Source organism: Pelodiscus sinensis, chromosome 13 (genome assembly GCF_049634645.1).
Source record: "Pelodiscus sinensis isolate JC-2024 chromosome 13, ASM4963464v1, whole genome shotgun sequence".
NCBI lineage: Eukaryota > Metazoa > Chordata > Testudines > Trionychidae > Pelodiscus > Pelodiscus sinensis.
The window spans coordinates 10,828,725-10,849,321 of NC_134723.1; the positions used below are offsets into that span (position 1 = coordinate 10,828,725).

General features: G+C 48.7%; 1 protein-coding gene across 1 annotated transcript; it reads left to right on the top strand.

Annotated features, from left to right (window-relative positions):
* Nucleotides 1–2,921: 2,921 nt before the first annotated feature.
* Nucleotides 2,922–19,515, top strand: LOC142831309 (uncharacterized). The gene is made up of 4 exons (XM_075941201.1): nt 2,922–3,302; nt 16,297–16,388; nt 17,163–17,593; nt 18,581–19,515. Exons 1-4 carry the CDS (start codon nt 2,922–2,924, stop codon nt 19,201–19,203), a joined length of 1,527 nt encoding a protein of 508 aa, XP_075797316.1. The 3' UTR covers nt 19,204–19,515.
* Nucleotides 19,516–20,597: the final 1,082 nt, after the last annotated feature.

Consider the following 20,597-nt stretch of genomic DNA (forward strand, 5'->3'; position numbering starts at 1 on the left):
TTGAGGTGCATAAACTATGACCAATATCAGTGGCAGCTTTGTGGCGATTTGAAGGTTGTTGCTCTCTTGCTTGGTCTGCAGACTGGATACACAAAGTACTGCTGTTTTCTCTGTGAATGGGATAGTCATGCAAGAGATTCCCACTACATCAAGATAGATTGGTCACTCCGACAGTCATTGGAGCCTGGGAGGAAAAGTGTTCAGCATCCACCACTTGTTGAATCAAGGAAGATTTTGTTACCACCCTTACACATCAAGCTGAGTCTGATGAAGAAATTTGTCAAAGTCATGGACAAAACACAAGCAGCTTTCAAGTACCTCCGTGGAAAATTTCCAAGGTTAAGCGAAGCTAAGATAAAGGAAGATATCTTTATTGGTCCTCAGATTTGTGAACTTCTTCGAGATGATGCATTTGACCATGCACTGTGTGACAAGGAAAAGATGGCATGGAAAGCCTTCCAGTTAGTGGCAATAAATTTTCTCGGAAACAACAAGGCAGACAACTACAGGTTGTTGGTGGAAAACCTCCTCAAGGCATATAAAAGCCTTGGTTTCAACATGTCACTAAAGATACATTTTTTGCACTCTCATCTAGATTTTTTTCCACCGAACTGCAAAGTAGTGAGCGACGAGCATGACGAGCGATTTCACCAGGATATTGCAACAATGGAGAAACACTATCAGGGCAAATGGAGCCTATCTATGCTTGCAGACTATTGCTGGACAAGGACAAGAGATGCTCCATTTAATTAATACAAGAGACAAGCCAAGAAGCGCCGAGTAGATACTGAATAGGACTAAACTATGTACGTAATAGTTTTTTGCCTTTTGTTTCATAATAAATTTTATTTATATAACCCTTTTGCTGATTTTTAAAGTGTTACATAAACAGGACAGGTGAAATATTATCATGTAAAGCAACCATAAACACATGAAAAGACCTAGGTTTACAATTTATGTTTAAAACTCTACTATCTACACAATATACATAGATGTAAAATGTAAAAACTTAAATATCTTGGAAACAGTAGCCAAGCAGTTGTTTTAATTGTCATATTTGAATTCAGCACATCAAAATACATAATAAATAGCACATTTTATCTCTGAAGCAGACTACTTCTAAAAAATTGTAGACCAGTGTTATTTCACGAGGATTGACTTGAAGGCGTGGAGAGGTGGTGGAATCTCCATCCGAAGAGGTTTTTAAGGTTAGGCTTGTAAAAGTTCTGTGTAATATGCTGGATCACAGTGATATCCTTGAAACAGTCACTTGATGAGCTATTCTCACCTAGGGTACGGCAATACTGCATGCTTCTCTCGGAATAAAATATTCCAGAAGCCACACATCTGGGCCCCGGGCGGCAAGCGGCCGTTTGGGTTCTGCGCTCCCCATGCGTGGGGAACGTGGACCCCAAACAGCCACTTGCCGCCGCTTGCTCCCCCGCCATGGCCCAGCTGAGTGGGTACATGGTGGTGCACCCCTCAGCCAGGCTGCTGTGGAAGAGGGGATGGGGGGGCGATGACGTAGACAGCCCAGTCCCCTGGCCGTGTATGTCACCGCACTGCTCCTCCTCCCCCGTGGCAGCACAGCTCAGCGTACAACACTCAGCTGAGCCGGCACGGAGGATGGGGAAGGGGGCAGGGCGGTGACATACATGGCCAGGGGGCAGGGCTGTGTATGTCAACGCTCCCCTTCCCCTCCCTCTGTGGCACTTGGTTGAGTGCTGCACTCCTCAGCTGGGCTGCAGGGGGAGCCAGCAGCTCAAGGGGCCATTTGGGTTCCCCCGTGGTGGGAGGGAAAGGAAGGGCGGTGATGTACACGGCCCCGCCCTTGGCTGTGAGTAGCACCGCCCCACCCCCCTTCACCTCCTGCCGTGGCGCTCGGCTGACTTCTGCGCTGCTCTGCTGGGCCGCCTCAGGAGAGCAAGTGGCGCAAGCGACCATTTGGGCTCCACAGTCCCCCGAGTGAGAGGCAGGAGGGGGAGTAGAAGAGAAAGAGAGAGAGAGAGAGAGAGAGAGAGAGAGAGGCAGGAGGCGGAGGACAGCTGAGAGAGAGAGAGGGGGCGGCAGTAGGAGGAGAAGAGAGAGAGAGAGACTGAGCAAGAGACCGGAGGCTCAGGAGAGAAGACCAACGTGGAGGAGAGACCTGAAAATCCCATCTTATGACAGGCTAATTAGCTAGCTCTTCATAGAATGAGGTTTACAGAAGTCAGAATAAGCTGTTCATTATTTTGAAATCATTTTGAAATAATGGAATTGCTGTGTAGACACCTGCATAGTTATTCCAAAATAACTTTGCTGTGTAGACATACCCTAAGATGCATGATTAAAGGGACCCCCACCACCATATAACTGTTTCTCAGGTTCTTCAGCTTGCTTGCCTACCTCTCCACTTGCAGCCTATTTCGGAATAGGGCTGTAAATGTAGGCATTTGGAATTGCAAATCAAGCCCGGGATTTAAATATCCCAGGCTTGATTTGCATCTTCCCGGCCGGGAGCCATTTTTTGAAATTTACAACCCAGAATAACTGCCTGCATCTACACGTGGCAGTGAAACAGGCGTTCAAAATAAAGCCCTATTTCGAATTACCTGTTAACCTCATTGCAGGAGGAATAACAGGTAGTTCAAAATAGGGCTTTTTTTCAAACACCCATTTCAGTGCCGCGTGTAGACGTGGGCAGTTATTCTGGGCTTGTAAATTTCAAAAATGGCACCCGGCCGGGAAGATACAAATCAAGCGTGGGATATTTAAATCCCAGGCTTGATTTGCAATTCCGAATGCCTACATTTGAAGCCCTATTCTGAAATAGGCTGCAAGTGGAGACATACCCTCAGAGAGGTAGGCAAGTAAGCAAGCTGAGGCTCTGGCACCTCTTTGATTCTCTGTTTTGTTTGTTTATTTGTCTCCTTCTGCATGTGATGAGGGCCATCATCACCGTCCTGCTGTGCAGGGATATCCACCTAGATGACGTGGACCCCATCATCGCTGGCTATACCACCATGGGCTTCTCCAACTGTGGGGAGGCTATTGACAGCACCCATATCCCCATCCGGGCCCCTGACCACTGGGCATCGCAGTACATCAGCAGGAAGGTTCATCAGGCTCTGATTGTCCTGCAGGCTCTGGTTGACCACCATGGCCATTTCCTGGACTTCTTCATAAGCTGGAACATGGCATGCTCCCTCATGCTGTGGCTAATGAAGTCCTACACTGTCCACTTTGTCCCCAGCAGGGACCACTTCAATGCCCACGTGGACAGGGCCCGCATGCAGATGGTGTGCACCTTCGGGCATCTGAAGGTGAGGTTCAAATACCTCCTGACCTGCCTGGATGTGGGGAGCAGAACATCCCCCAAGTGGTGTCCACATGTTGTGTGCTCAACAACATAGTTAAGAGGAAGGGGGAGGTCTTCCTTCTAGGGTGGGAGGCAGAGGCCAGCCGTGAGGGAAGGGCCTTTGAGTAGCTCTCATAGCTGCAATCTGGTAAACCCATCAGGCGGGATGCACATTCAGGAGGCGCTGAGGGAGAGTTTCTTGCAAGGCCTCCAGTGACAATCTCTCCAGGGCCTGCCCACTATGGGCCTGTGCCTTGCCCCTCTCTGTATTTCCTCCAACAACCCCTCCCTTCTCCCCTCCCATGAAGTCACAATAAAAATCTCTGCTTGGTTTTTAAAAACAGAACTGTGTGGTGATTTATTTGGGGTAGAAGTAACTGGGGAGGAGGTGGGATGAAAACCTTGAAGGGGGGAAGAGAGGCTCAGGATTGGGCATGGTACTTAGCTCATGTGCTTCTTCGGCCTCGTGTGTGGGGACTTCAGTGACCTTGGGTGTGGGGGAATTCTTGGGGGCTAGGAGGATAAGCGGGGGGTGGGGAGGCTGGAGCAGGGTCAGGCATGGGAGGGTGAGCAGGACTGGGAACTGGGACTGTAGCTGGAGCAGGAGCTGGCTCTGGGTGGGTCAGGAGAGCCTGGATGGTTGCACACATGTTGTGTCCCTACTGCAGCAGCTCCATCCAGATCTCTCTGCCACAGCATGTCATCACAAACTTTCTGTGCCAGCGTCTCTTCAGGTCCCTCATCAGGTCCTCCTGGGCCTTCTGGTGCCTGCGACTCCCCCAGGGTCAGGCTGGGGACAATAAAAAGAGATGATCAGTCATCCCTGGAGACACTTGTCCCTGAAGCCTTGTCTTCATCTCTGAGCTGAGCCCAACAGTTTCCGGGTCAGAGAAAGGTGAAGTTTGGGAGCAAGGCCATGTGTGGCCTGGACAGCAGTGACTTTCTTACAGGGGCCCAGACATCCCCAGGGGACTATGCTTCCCCTGCCCCCCCATGTCCTGGGGACAAGCAGGCATGGGAAATTGCCAGCCACACTGGGATCCAGTGGATAGGAGGGAGGCCTCAAGCTGCCTGGCCTTCCATTGGTGCTGCGTAAACACCGGCTCCAGCAGTGGTGGCATCCCAAGGGGAGAGACCTTATATCCTTGGGGGACAGGAGGTTAAGGTGTGAGAGTGTGTGAACAGCACACACACCTGTGCCTGGCAGCACTGTCCCCGGGAGTGAGTGCTGCCTCAAGCATGCAGGCATGCCCATGTGTTCTGTGCGGCACTCCAGAGTCTGTGTGTGTGTGTGTGTGTGTGTGTGTGTGTGTGTGTGTGTGTGTGTGTGTCCCTAGATTCCTTCTAGTGGTGGCCCGTAGGGGTAGAGTGTCATCCCTTAGGGGTCAGAAGTGTGGGCAGCTTCCCCAGAGTCTATGAGCAGAAGCCCAGGAGTGCTCAGGTGCTGCCTCTTTGGTGCACAGAGTGCAGCGTGAGGGCCAGGCCGAGAAGGCTGAGTGACAATTGCACCACATCCCCACAGCGTACACACATCCCTCCCTTTTGTGTGAAAAAATCAAGACCACTCACCTGATGATCCTTCCCTGGCCTTGGAGAATGCCTGGGACACATCCAGACCATGGGATACTGGCTCCAGTGTGAGCGTGGTCATGGTGCTGGCTGTGTCCACCTCCTCCTCCTTGGCTGAGACCCCTGGGTGGGCAATGATGGGCCCCTCCAGCCCCAAGTCCTTCACCAGAGGTCTTAATAATAGGGGCAGGAGTGGTGTTCTGCCGCAGAGCATGAGCTGCACTCCTTCTCCGTAGCATAGGCCTTCCAGACCTCTGCTTTACTCCAGATCTGCTCCTGGGTCTGGATATGGCCCTTAGTGGCCAGGCTATCAGCCATCTAGCTGTAGATATTGGCATTATGCCATATGGAGCAGGGTTCCTGGAGGCTTTCCTCCTCACCCCACACCTCAAGGAGGGCCAGGATCTCCACCCCAGACCAGGATGGTGTGCACCTTTGACAGTTTCCTGGGAGCCCTCTGTGTGCTCCCTGGGATGAGCAGGGGGCTCTTCGGGGGCTTGAGGGTTTCCAATGGTAGCTAGACAAAGTTCCCTGGCAGCTGTGATGTGGCTGGATGCTGCGAGGGCCAGCTTCACGCCACAAGCCCTTTCCCCTGTGTCTGCAGCTTTCAGAGCTGCAGGGGAAGAGGAACTATGGAGTCCTGATGAGGGTGGATGGAGTGGTCCTCAAGGCACCTGTGGGATTTCCTGGAGGCCCAATATTTAAAAAAAAAACTCCCTGTGCTGCATCCACACATGCCCTCTTGCAAAATAGCTATTTTGGAAGAGGCCTTATTCCTTGTGGAATGAGCCTTTCCAATGTCAGAAAAAACGATTCATTATTTTGATTTTCTTTTGAAATATTGCAATTGCTGTATAGATGCAAGCATTGTTATTCTGGAATAATGGCCGCTATGGAAAAAGGGTGCAGTGTAGAGCCACCCCTGCTTGTCCCCTTGGGGCTTCCTTGCATTCTGGCCTGCTATGACAGAATCATAGACACATAGAACTGGAAGAGATTTCAGAAGGTCATCAAGTCCAGTCCCCCACCCAAGGCAGAAAAAATCCCAACTAAATCAACCCAGCCAGAGCTTTGTCAAGAAAAGTCTTAAACATCTCTAGGGATGGAGATTCCACTACCTCCCTAGGTAACCCATTCCAGTGCTTCCCCACCCTCCTAGTGAAATAGTTTTTCCTAATATCCAACCTAGACCTCTCCCACTGCAACTTGAGACCATTGCTCCTTGTTCTGCCATCTGTCACTACTGAGAACAGCCTCTCTCCATCCTCTTTGGAACCTCCCTTCAGGAAGTTGAAGGCTGCTATCAAATCCCCCCTCACTCTTCTATTCTGCAGACTAAACAAAATCCTTCAGTCTCTCCTGATAGGTCATGGGCTCCAGCCCCCGAATAATTTTGGTCGCCCTCCGCTTAACTGTCTCCAATGCATCCACGTCCTTTCTATAGTGGGGGCCCAGAACTGGACACAATATTCTACATGTGGCCTCAACAGAGCCAAATAAAGGGGAATAATAACTTTGCTGGATCTGCTGGCAGTGCTTCTCCTAATGCACCCTAATATGCCATTAGCCTTCTTGGCTACAAGGGCACACTGTAGACTCATGTCCAGCTTCTCATCCACTGTAATCCCCAGGTCCTTTTCTGCAGAACTGCTACTTAGCCATTCAGTCCCCAGCCTGTAACAATGCTTGGGATTCTTCCGTCCCAAGTGCAGGATTCTACACTTGTCTTTGTTGAACCTCATCAGATATCTTGTGGCCCAATCCTCTAATCTGTCCAAGTCACTCTGGATCCTATCTCTGCCCTCCAGTGTATCTGCCTCTCCCCCTAGTTTAGTGTCATCTGTGAACTTGCTAAGGGTATAACCCATCCCCTCATCCAGGTCATAAATAAAGATGTTGAACAAAACCAGTCCAAGAACAGATCCTTGTGGCACTCTGCTAGAAACCGACTGTCAACCTGACATTGAGCCGTTGATCACTAGCCGTTGGGCCTGACAGTCTAGCCAGTTTTCTATCCATCTTAGAGTCCATTTATCCAATCCACATTCCCTTAACTTGCTGGCAAGAATATTGTGGGTGACCGTATCAAAAGCTTTGCTAAAGTCAAGGTATATCGCATCCACTGACTTTCCTATATCTACAGTTATCTCATCATAGAAGCTATCAGATTGGTCAGGCAAGACTTGCCCTTCATAATCCATGTTGACTATTCCTGATCACTTTCCCCTCTTCCAGGTGTTACAAAATGGATTCCTTGAGGATCCCCTCCATGATTTTCCCGGGAACTGAGGTAAGGCTGACTGGTCTGTAGTTCCCTGGATTGTCCTTCTTCCCTTTTTTAAAGATGGGCACTACATTTGCCTTTTTCCAGTCATCCGGGATCTCTCCTGATCTCCATGAGTTTTCAAAGATAATAGCCAAAGGCTCCACAATGACACTTGCCAATTCCTTCAGTACTCTCAGATGCATTAATTCTAGGCCCATGGATTTGTGTATGTTTAGCTTTTCTAAATAGTTCCTAACTTGTTCTTTCCCCACCAAAGACTGTCCACCTCCTTCCCACACTGCATTGTATATTTCATTTGTCTGGGAGCTGACCTTGTCCATGAAAAGAGAGGCAAAGAAAGCATTGAGTACTTCAGCTTTTCCTACATCATCTGTCACTAGGTTACTTCCCTCATCCAATAAGGGCCCCACACCCTCTCTGATCACCCTCTTATTGCTAGCATGCTGGTAGAAAACGTTCTTGTTATCCTTCACATCCCTTGCTAGCTGCAATTCCAATTGCGCTTTCATCTTCCTGATAACTCCCCTGCATTCTTGAGCAATACATTTCTACTCCTCTCTAGTCATCTGTCCAAGTTTCCACTTCTTGTAAGCTTCCTTTTTGTGTTTAAGCTCACCAAGAATGTCCTTGGAAAGCCAATCTGGTCGCCCATCATATTTGCTTTTCTTGGTGTGCATCGGGATGTTTTTTTCCTGTGCCTTCAATAAGGCTTCTTTAAAATACGGCTCTGATCTTCCCCAGAGAAGGTACAACCCACAGCAGAGCAACACAGATCTTGCATCATCTTAGTTCTGTGAAGGCTCTATCATAGTACTTGACATAGTACCCAGGTGCATGTCCCAGTGGGATCAAAATCCCAGATAAATCCATCTTAAATTTTTAATAGCGACAAAGCTCAAAAGGTGTTATCTTTGTTTATCAAGAAAGAGAGATATGCACTCCCAAGTAACATTTATTTATATTGGATTTATTAATAAACAAAAGTGATTTTATTATATATAAAATTAGGAATTAAGTGTTTGTAAATGATAACAGACAGATTAAAGTAAGTTACTTAGCAAACTAGAACAAAATACCCAACACAGCTTAAAACAGTAAGAAACTTGTTACATGCAATTCTTTGCCCACAAAATAGTTTTATTCTCTATTCTCACAAGCTACATAGCCTTCTTGTTTGGACTCAATACTTCCCCCGTTCAGCCTCAGAAGTCTCCAGCAGTCATCTTGATGGAAAGCAGAAGGTGTCTTTCAAATGCCAACTCCCCCTCTGTTTGGTTCCCTGACTATAAATAAGCAAGGCAGGAATGCTTTGTGTTCAGCTTCAACCATTGAGTTCCCATAGAAAAGTACCATACTCAAAATCATTGTCTTGAGCACTGGGACATTAAGTAAAGGCTTTCTCTTGCATACCTAGATTAAAAAACAAGTTTAAATTCATATTTCCAACTTCAAATATGGGAATGACACATGCATACAAACAGAACATACACATTCAAGGGGATTCAAAGCTCTTCAGTGATAGGTTAAATTCCCCATTTTTCATAAAACATATTCAAACTATTCATATTAATATTAAAAACATATTTCCATAAAAATATGAGGACACAATGTCACATCCTAGCTGGGATGATGCAGTTTGGGTAAGTCCTGCTTTGAACAGGGGCTTGAACTAAATGAGCCAACCCAAAAATCTGGCCCATTGTTTTGCCTTCATGCTTTGAATTGACACAAAGACCTTTAAAAATATTTTTAGGAAAAGGTATTTATTCCAATTCTGCCGTGATTTGTTTTAGAACCAATATCTTTTTAGCAATTACTTGTTTGATATGTAGTAACGTCATCTGATATGTATTTTGTTCCTCAGATCTGTTTGTATACTGCAGGAGAGAAGGGTGAAGAAATGAAGAGTAAATGCTGATGCTCTTCTCCATGAGTTGCTATTGTTCTGTAAACACAGGCTGCAGATTCAGGCCATTCTAACAAGTGTGAGCACTTCAGATTCTAATTGCACCGAAGGAAATTAAAGAAAAGATAAATAGCTTTTACTTAGAGTTGTGTTTCGCATTAAACATTTATATTAGGAAGGAGAGGGGTCTGCAGAGAGCAGCATTCATATAGCACCGAAAAAGGTCATAGGGTCCAAATTCATTTTCAAAGGAGTCTGCAGTTAAAAAAAAACACATTAGCAAATCTGCATTAGCAAACTAGAAAAATAACCCAGGATGCTTCTTGTGCTTACTCTGTGTTTTCTTCCTGTAATAGTAAAAATTCTGGCATGTAGCTGAAAGCCATATTTACTGGTAAACACAGAGCACCATATCATGCCATTGATCTGGGGAGTTGTGCTTTAAAAATCAATGGCTTAGAACTTACCCGTATACTAGTTAGAGATATAGGAAGCCAAAACTACATTAATATTATTCATGTTTTTTCCAAATGTGGCACCTTCACTGAGATTTTCTAATGGACCAAAAATTTTAAAAGTTAAATAACTATGCTGAGAATTTGTTTTTCTTTGTTAACGGTGTCCAAAATTGGTTTTAGTCTGGTTGTTTTGCAAATTACATAGAAATTAACTATGTTAAAATATGAAGTTAGGAAATGCCAGAATTAAGTGTGATTGTACAAAAATTTAAATTGCTAATATTATAATCAACTAGCAGCAGGGTGTATAATGGGAAATGTTGGACTACCTCTACAGCCATTGCTACCTGTGTTATCTATAATAATCAAATGATTATTCTAAGCATATAACTATACTATCATAAGATAATTATTATATAGATTTAAATTCAATTGAAAGACTTAAATAGGCTCTGGCTCTACATGTAGCACAAAGCTGATACACAGAGAGGATTGGTTGGATTCTCCATCTATATATTTTGTGCTGCACCTAGATGCAGAGCCCATTTAAGTCTTTCTTTCCATTGACTTTAAATTTACATCCAGCTCCTGTTCAGTTTCACACTAGGTCTGCCTGGATACACTCGGGTAGAACCCTGTGCCGACATGGAAAGTGCATAAGCTTTCTTAGTTAAAAACTGCACCTGACTAAATGGTTTTGTGCCCAAATAAATCTGTTAATCTCTGAGGTGGCACAGTATTACTCATTTTTGTAAACTGTGTTATTTTTCCGATAGGCCCTGTACTATGTCTGGTCCTGTCAAGATGCTGTGGTCAGGTCAGCTGATGCTGGGATCCATTTTGAAAGTGTTACTTTTCTATGGGGCTTGTGAAAGGGTTGAAGCTGAAGACAAAGGATTCCTGCCCTGGGCAAAATCTATGTATAGGCAGGGAACCAAACAAAGGGGGAGCTGGCATTTGGAAAGAACTCTGGGTATGTCTACACTACCCTCCTAGTTCGAACTAGGAGGGTAATGTATGCATACCGCACTTGCTAATGAAGCCCGGGATTTGAATTTCCCGGGCTTCATTAGCATAAGCGGGGAGCCGCCATTTTTAAATCCCTGCTGCTTCGAACCCCGTGCAGCGCGGCTACACGGGGCTCGAACTAGGTAGTTCGGACTAGGGTGCCTATTCCGAACTACCGGTACACCTCGTTTCACGAGGAGTAACGGTAGTTCGGAATAGGAACCTAGTCCGAACTACCTAGTTCGAGCCCCGTGTAGCCGCGCTGCACGGGGTTCGAAGCAGCGGGGATTTAAAAATGGCGGCTCCCCGCTTATGCTAATGAAGCCCGGGAAATTCAAATCCCGGGCTTCATTAGCAAGTGCGTTATGCATACATTACCCCGCTAGTTCGAACTAGCGGGGTAGTGTAGACATACCCTCTCTGCTTACCACCAAGATGACTGCTGGAAATATCTGAGACTGAATGCGGGGGAAGGATTGAGCCCAAATTAGGAGGGAGAAAAGATCATTAAAACTACTGTGTGGTAAGGAGTTGCATGTAACAAGTTTCTCAGGCCTGGGTTATACTAGGCCAGGCAGACAAGCCTAAGATACGCCATCCAGCTATGCAAAATGTATATGTGGAATTGGCTTACTTTAAGCCGAGCCGCTATGGTGTCTACTCTGTGGGATGCCAACAGGAGCACATGATCCACCGGCTACCCTTACTCCTCACAGAATTTGAAGTACTGGATGACCTCAAGAGGATGGATCTTCTCTGTAGAGTAGACATGCCCTTAGGCTACATCTACACTGCAGGCTTTTTGTACAATAATTGTTTTGCGCAAGAGTTCTTGCGTCAAAGATCTTGCACAAAGATCTTGTGCTTTTGTGCAAGAGATGTGCTTTTGCACAAGAGCGTCCATGGCAGTGTGGATGCTCTCTTGTGCAAGAAAGCTCTGATGGCCATACTAGCCATAGGAGTTTCTTGCTCAAGAAACCCCTGTTGCCTGTCCACACTGCCTTCTTGCGCAAGAGCTATTGCGCAAGAGGGCTTATTCCTTGTGGGGAGAGGAATAACTCTTGTGCAAGAAGTCCTCTTTTCTGATGTTTACTGTACATTTATTTGCACAAGAATGCATTTGCAGCGTGGATGCTCCGCAAGTTTTTGCATAAGAATGGTATGACCCCTCCTGAATGAGGGAACTTGCTGGATATGAGGAGGTCACTGCTACTGGTCTTCCAGGACCTCCCCCTCCCCGCAGTTGGCTCTGCTTCTGCCTCACTGCCACTGGGCTTCAGCTTGTAGGGCTTGGACTTGGCTCTGGCCTGTTGGAGCTCCCTAGCCACTATGGCCCTGCTTTTCCCCAATCAGAGATCCCCACTTGGGATGGGGCTTACTTATCCCACTGCTCCCTCACCAGGTAGGGCTCTCTGGGGATGGGCCTTGCTTTTGCTGCTCACTGGTCCTGTTGCTGCTCCACCTGGCCAGGGCTCCCTAGGGATAGAGCTCCCTAGACTCTGCAGCCCTGCTTCTCCAGCGCCTGACCAGGGATCTCTGCCTGGGACAGGACTCATCTATCCCACTGCTGCCCCACCCTGCTGGGGCTCCCCAGTTGTGTGGCCCCACTTCTCCCCCCCCACCACCACCTGACCAGGGCTCCCCGGGGATGGGGTTTGCACTCTTGGCCACCAGGACTTTCTGATCAAGCAACATCAGTTTATTTTGCCGGACCAGATAATTCCGGATTCAGAGGTTTGACTTGTAGTTACCTTGTGAGGAACAACAGCTGTGCATGTATGTCTTTTATTGATAAAGGGAGCAAACTTCATTAGATTTCTCTATGTAAAACTTTTATGAAGAGTAAGATGGATGTATCTAGGGCTGTTACCCTATTTCTGTGCCTTTGCAGGGGGAAACCAGAGCTTATGGCTCAGCAGGACAGGGTGAAAGAGCACCCCAAAGGACAAGTAGGTGGGCTCACTGATGTAATAAGCCCAACAGGTGACAGTCTGAAAGGGATCTCTGTGACACAACCTGTCACGATGCCTAGTTATTCTTTTTTCCCTCCTATTCACTTGTAAGCATTTTTGATGGGGACTGAATCAAAAAACAGGAGTAGACTAGACTAACACGGCTACATTTCTATTACTTCGGTGGGGACTGTCTTAGTGTGTGTTTTGTGTAGCACCTAGCTCTTGGCATTCCTGATCTCAATTAGAGATGCATATTTTATTATAGTAAATGAAAATCTTTAAAAAGGTTTCCACCGGTCTAACAAAAAGCTTGCAATGGACATTAAGAGTTGGTTTCTATCTATGAAAAAACATTTTTGTTCAAAGCTGTGATCTTAAATAGGGTTTATCAGGAAAATCACAATCTAAAGATTCACTTATAGAACCCCTGAAATAGAACTTTAAGTAAATTTTAAGTAATGCAACGAACTGACATGGGAGAACATCTTTGCAAAAAGTAATTTACTGCGAAAATATTATTTCTAGTGTTGATCTGTATAGCTGATTTATGAACAAGTACTTTTAAATATGTGATTTACATTCCAAGTTTCTGATTTATAGAACATGTGACAGACTTATAAGACAAGTGACTGATTTATTACTGTGAAGCTGTTCATGCTGCTCTAGTTAAGGTTGTGTCAGCATTTCGATTATAAACTCTTAATTTCAGGGATTTATAACTTGCCTGTAAAAATTCACTCTAAACTGAAACTTCTTTTTGAAGACTTGTCAGTCAATTTTTAAACCAGAGACCCGAGGAAGGAGACAGCAGCATGATTTATGCAGATATCTATGTTTACCTGAGATTTAAGGACCTGATCATTGGGTTTTTTTTTCAATTTTGGGGACATGGGGGATGGTTTTCAAACATACTATACACTTTTACTACATTAACTGCATAAGAGTCCAGGGACAACTGGGCCACAGTCCCCTTAATCAGCCAGTTTGTAGGCTGCTGAAGCAAGGCACCCTGTTTGAGGTTTAGAGATATATGGATCCACTGCAGGGATGGAGTAGAGAAGGGGTTGGCATTTTATTTAGCAACCCTGGTATCAGTGTTCCCTGTAAGATGAACAATTGAGTAGCCACCCAGGAGAGATTCCCCAAATGCCACCCAGCTGATTAGCAAAGCATCCTCCACACCCACAGCATGTGTTTCTACTGGTGGTGCACATTCACACATGCCTCAATGAACATAACAACATTTATTCTACACATGGATGGGAAAAATAGAGGGAACATTGCCTAGCAGCACCAGCCATTTTGTGTTGTTGATGCAGAATCACAGATGTGGTTGGCTGTCTCAGATACATTCCCCATAGGGACCTCATGAGCTGCTGATGGGTGTTAAGCACTCATTATTTTTTTCATGAAAAACTTAAAAAACAACAAATAGTTTAGTAGCACTTTATAGACCAGTGTTTCCCAATTTTATTTGGCCATGGAACCCTTTTCATCTCGGAAAAATTTCAAGGAACTCCTATAGCCAGGGAAAAAGTTTGTTGAGCAAAAAAATCTGCATAAGTTACTGCTACTAGGTCCCTTGGTAAAAGCAGAGCGGCAGCGGGGGACGGGGGAAGAGGAATCTTGGGTTGATCGGGAGAAGTGGGACCAGCAGCGGTTGCTGCTGCTAGGTCGCTTGGTAAAGGCAGAGCAGCAGCGGGGGAGGGAAAGTGTCTGAAAGCCCAGCGGGAAACCAGAGAATGAGCTAGTGTATTTGTGCACCGGGTTCCTCTCTGTCTCTTTCAGGGGGTGGGAGCGTTCAGGTTCTCGCGGAACCCTTACTTTCACTTCACGGAACCCCAGGGTTCCACGTAGCACCATTTGGGAAACACTGTTATAGACTAACAAAAAATATAGATGGTATCATGAGCTTTTGTAGGCACAGCCCACTTCTTCAGATGACTGGAGTGTTGGAAGTCCAGAACCAAGAATAAAGAAGAGAAGGAGGAGGGTGGCCGGGGCAGGATGGGCAGGGGAGGGGGCAGGAGAGAGGGTACAGGGAGGCAGTGGGTAGATAAGTATTAAAGGGATAGCCGAGCTAGTCTGTGACAGGAAAAACTTAAAAAGTCTATTAGGGTATGTCTACACTACCACCCTAGTTCGAACTAGTGTGGTTAATGTAGGCAACCGGAGTTGCAAATGAAGCCCGGGATTTGAATTTCCCAGGCTTCATTGCATATTGCCGGGTGCCGCCATTTTAAAATGTCCGCTAGTTCAGTCTCCGTGCCCGCGGCTACACGCGGCACGAACTAGGTAGTTCGGATTAGGCTTCCTATTCCAAACTACCGGTGCACCTCGTTCCACAGTTGCGGATAGTGTAGACATACCCTTAGCACCTTAAAGACTAAATAGTTAAAAAAGGCTGACAAGAACCATTAGTTTGCACTAGGAAAGGAAGAGTACTAACACCAGATTCTACACAGACGTCAAGAAACATTGGCACATTCATCGTTTGGTTGGTTGGTTGGTTGGTTGATAATATGCGAGTCATCCTATATCAAGATTTAGACCATCAGCATGAGAATTAAACTTGTTAATGAAGTGGAGTTCCAATCCTTCTCTGTGTATTTGGCTTGTGGAATTGGTCTTAAACAAAACAGCAACTTGGAGATGCATAAATGAGTGTCCAAGAAGGTTAAAGTGTTCCCCAGCAGGTTTTTATGTGTTCCCTTTGCAGATATCTGATTTGTGTCCATTATTTTTTTCTAAGAGGGACAGTGCAGTTAGTCCAATATATATTGCAGTGGGACATTGCTGTCATTTGATGGCATAGAACACATTACTGGATGTGCAGTTAAATGAGCCTCTGATATGCTGGGTGTTGTGGTTGGGTCCAGTGATATAATTGCTTGTATGGATGTGTGGAAAGAGTTGGCACCGGGATTGATTGGACGGGTGGGTTCCTGGATCCTTATGATGTAGCTGTGTGGTGTGGTTAGTGGGAAAAAATTGTTTCAGGTTGGGGGGTTGTCTGTAAGCAAGAATAGGCCTTTCCCCCAGGGCCTCTTAGAATGAGGGGTCATTTTCTAAGATAGGTTGTAGATTGTGGATAATGCATTAGAGGGATTTAAGTTGTGGACTGTAGGTGATGACAAGTGGAATTCTGTTGTTTTCTCTTTGGGGTCTGTCTTGAAGTAGTTCATGTCTGGGTACTTTTTTGGCTCTGTCAATCTGTGGGTTTTTTCACTTCTTTAGGTGGGTATTTCAGTTTTAGGAATGCTCTATATAGATCCTGTAGGTGTTTGTCTCTGTCTGTGGTATTGGAGCAAATCTGGTTGTACTTTAGGGCTTGGCTGTATACAATAGATTAAGAAATGTGTCCGTGATGAAAGCTAGAAGCATGAAGTTAAGTGTAGTGGTCAGTACGTTTCCGGTATAGGGAATTAAATTTGCCCATCATTTAATTGTACTGTAATGTCAAGGAAGTGGATTTCTTATGTGAACTGATCCAGGCTGAGGTTGATGGTGGGGTAAAAGTTGTTAAAATCCTTGTGAAATTCTCCAAGGGTCTCTTTCCCATGGGTCCATATGATGATGTCATTGATGTAGCGTAAGTAAAGTAAGGATGTTAGGGGGCAAGAGCTGAGGAAGAAGTGGGCTATGCCCATGAAAGCTCATGATACCATCAGCATGTTTTGTTAGTCGATAAAGTACTACTAAATTATTTGTTGCTTTTTAAGTTTTTCTTGTTACAGACTAACTCTGCTACCCCTCTGTATTTTTTTTCATTACAGCCCTGGAGCACCCATGGAGTCTGCAGCTATGATCTAGAGGGAGAATTCTTGATCCTGCTGTATAATTCTCTTGTGCTAACTGCAGGAGGAAGGTGTGAACCTGTTGAGAATCTGGCCATAGAGATATGTGTTCAAGGGATTGGTATTTTTCCCATCCACCATAGCTCTGTTTCTGGCATTTCAAACTTAATATTTGGAATTTAGTCCTGTTGGTCCCATTATATGGAGAGGCCTGACTGGCCAGCGCAGTCCAAGAAAACAGTTTGCTTAACTGTCTGAGCCCACATTAACAGCAGCAGAAAAACTTTGTTCTATTGGTCCCCAGGGTACATGTGACAGGGCAATAACACTCCTACACAAGGGGGGGTGCGTCTACACTGGGCCACTTATTCCGGAAAATCAGCCGCTTTTCCGGAATAACCCGCGAGCTGTCTACACTGGCCCTTGAATTTCCGGAAAAGCAACGATCCTGTACTGTACAAAATCAGCCGCTATTCCGGAAACCGTACGATGCTCCCGCTCGGGCATAAGTTCATTTTCCGGAAAAGCTTTTCCGGAAAAGGGCCAGTGTAGACAGCTTTTCCGGAAAAGCAGAAAAAACGGAAAACTGCGGTTTGGACGCTGGGAGACCCCGTAGGAGCCGCGGACTTCCTGGTAAGCCCGGGGGAGCTGTTAAAGGGCTCTCAGGCTGCTGGGCGCACGTGCCAGGAGCCTGTCTGGGTCTGGTCTGCCGCCTGCTGTGCTGCCGAACACTTTTTCCTTTCGGCTCACCGCACCATGGCAGCTCCTGCTGGAGAGCCCCCTGGACCCCCAGCGGAGGAGGCCCCCAGGGGCCGCAAAAGGCGGGCCCCATCCTGGAGCCCCAGGGAGCTGGAGGCCCTCATCGATTTATGGAAGGAGGAGGAGGGTCTCCACGACCTCCATTCCCGGCGCCGGAACGCCGACCTGTACACTCGGCTTGCGCAGAACCTGGCCCAGCATGGACACCCCAGCCGCAACTGTGAGCAGGTCCGCTCCAAAGTCAAGGAGCTGCGGCTGGGGTATGTCAGGGCCACTGAGGGCAGGGGGGCAGGACCCGACGCCTGCCCATATTTTGCGGAGCTCCACTCCTTTCTGGGAGAGCCCGCTCCTCAAGCCCCACCGGTCCCCGTGGACACCTGCCAGCGGCCACCTATTAACCGTCCCACCGAGCCGGAGGAGGCAGACGACAGCGGCAGTGCATCTGGTGAGGAGGCCAGCGTTGCCACCCAGCAGGCCCCCTCCAGCAACTCCTCCGAGGACGGGGAGGAACCCACTGGTGAGTCTGTGCAGTTTGCACTCCCAAGGGTGGGGGGCGGAGGGCGGGCGGTGGGGAGCCAGGTGCCCGGAGGGGGGAGGGGGAGAGCATGTCACTCAGGCCACGTGAGCTGCACGCTGCATAGCATGAGGACAGCAAGCAGCAGGTGCAACCACGTGCAACCTGGTGACCGAGCGGCACGTGACCACGGCAGGCAGCTGCAGGCCACGCCTGGGACCCTGCTGCTCACACACATTTGGCGGGACCAGGGGGAAGGGTGGATGCCGGACGGAACTGGCCAGGGCCCCAGGGACTCAGCCCAGAGCCCGCAGCTTCAGCAAGGGTGCAGACCAGACAACGGCACACTGTCCCATGCCTGGCAGTGAGGCACAGCCAGCTTCTAATTGGGTAGACCACAGCGTCACGGTCCTGTGACCGTGGCCCCCACCGAGCCCCTCACCTGCTCCCGGTGCCTTGGCTGGTTCCCCAAGGGAAGTCCCCACTGAGGCCACACATGTTCCTGGGCTACCGGGCTTGCGGGAGGGATCGTGGGAGGGAGAAGGGCCCCTGAGTTGTGCTGCAAGGATGGGACATCCCCCCACCCCCCAGTCACCCTTCTGGTTCCGTCCAGGAGATATCCCACACGAGGGGATCTGAGAGCCCAGACCGCCTCTGCCAGATGTGCTCCCAGGCACTGCGTGGGGATGCATCTCGCTCCCTGTCAAACAGCAGTGATTAACCCAAAAGCTTTTCACAGTCTCCACCGGCAGGGAGTTCCACAGGTGAATGCTGCACTAGCACCCTCCCGCCCTGCATGGGGCCAGGATACAGAGCGGTGCTTACAATACCCTGGAGGGAGGACCCTACTCCAGGGGCAGGCAGGAGGGGAACCGAGTGGGCCCAAGCCACACAACTGTGGGGTCACCTGGGTTCGGGGTGGAGGGCATGCGGTGTGGGGACAGTGGACGGCCTGCCTGACTGACCCATCCTTTCTTCTCTTCCTTGCAGCGGGACCCAGCACCAGACCCTCCATTGCGGCAGCAGCGCCACCCCCAGCAGGCCAACCCCGGAGGCACAGGCTCCGCCAGAGGGACCAGCTGCTTCGGCGCCACGTCCATGCTGTGGAGGCAATCCAGGCCTCCATCGAGGAGCGGGTGCAGGGGGACCTGCAGTGGCGGCAGGATGCCTGGGCTGCCTTCCTGGCCGAATGCAGAGGGATGCGCACCACCATGGACACTCTCACGGCACATATTGTGCATGCCATTCACTATGGCATGGGCGGAGCCCAGGCCCCCGCCATCCCTCCCGTAGCACAGGTCATGCCCCCTCCCATCCCAGCTCCTGGCCCTGTTCCTGCCCCTCCTCCTATCCCAGCTCCTGGCCCTGTTCCTGCCCCTCCTCCTATCCCAGCTCCTGGCCCTGTTCCTGCCCTTCCTCCTGACCCTGTTCCTGCCCCTGTTCCTGCCCCTGTTCCTGGCCCTGTTCCTGGCCCTGTTCCTGGCCGTGCCCCTGTTCCTGGCCGTGTCCATGCTCCTGGCCACCTCCGCGTGCAGCCTGCCCCGACGCGGTCTGCCCAGCGTGGGCAGGCTGGCCCCCGGAGGAGCGTTCGCAGGGGTCGCCCATCCCAGTAACTGCCTCCCCCCGTCCCAGTTGAAGGTCTCCCCCTCTCCTGTCCCAGTTGAAGGTCTCCCCCTCTCCTGTCCCAGTTGAAGGTCTCCCCCTCTCCTGTCCCAGTTGAAGGTCTCCCCCTCTCCTGTCCCAGTTGAAGGTCTCCCCCTCTCCTGTCCCAGTTGAAGGTCTCCCCCCCCCCTTGTAAATAAACAGATCTCTACTTTGCTGTTCATTCGTGTGTTGGGTATTGTGTAACTCTTGGGTAGTGTACAAAATGATGTGAGATGCCAAGTAGCCACTTAAATGTAACATGGTGGCAAACTGTGGAGAACAAAATCTGTACTGTAATCACTGGGGGGGGTGGGGGGGCCTTCGTAAGTGGTCAGTAGTTTGTGGCACAGAAATAAATGATGACACTTTTCAGTAACAGGTAAACCACAAAATATTATTAACATAGATTACAAACTAGCAAGAACAGTTACAAGATGCACACAACAGAGATTATTAAACAAACTCTAGGCACAGGGAGGACGATTGTGGTGTTGCTGGCCACCTCGATCCTTTGGTCCTTCCGGGCCTCAGGAGAGGAACAGCCAGGAGATCCCTCGACGGATGATCGTGGTGTTGCTGGCCACCTCGATCCTTTGGTCCTTCCGGGCCTCAGGAGAGGAACAGCCAGGAGATCCCTCGACGGATGATCGTGGTGTTGCTGGCCACCTCGATCCTTTGGTCCTTCCGGGCCTCAGGAGAGGAACAGCCAGGAGATCCCTCGATGGATGATCGTGCTGTTGCTGGCCATGTCAGTCCTTTGGGCCTTCCGGGCCTCAGGAGAGGAACAGCCAGGAGATCCCTCGATGGATGATCGTGCTGTTGCTGGCCATGTCAGTCCTTTGGGCCTTCCGGGCCTCAGGAGAGGAACAGCCAGGAGATCCATTGAAGATGGCACTGATGTAAGCCTTCCACACAAGTCCCAAATCCTGTTGGCTGTTCCTCAGGACGGCGATGGTGGCCTAAACCCTAGCCTAACTTAAAAGACAAACCCTAACTACGCCCGACGCACCCGACGAACAGACTCGATGACGGCCGCGATATGCTGTGACCCGACGCTTTACTATACTATTGGGGGGGGGGAGGTAAGGGGAGGAGGTGGGGAAGGGTAGGAGCTGGGACAGAGTACTCTGGGGTGACCCAAGCGACCCTGCTAGGGGGCTTGGGCAAACATCTCCACCAGGGCCTCTCTAATGCGCACCGCCTCCTGGCGCGCCTGGCGGATGGCAGCTGTGGCGGGCTGGTCCAAGGTCTGTGCCTCAGCTGCCACCCATGCAGGGAGGAAGGCCTCCCCACTGCGCTCCACAATATTGTGGAGCACGCAGCACGCGGCCAGCACCTCCGTTGCATTCTGCTCACCCATGTC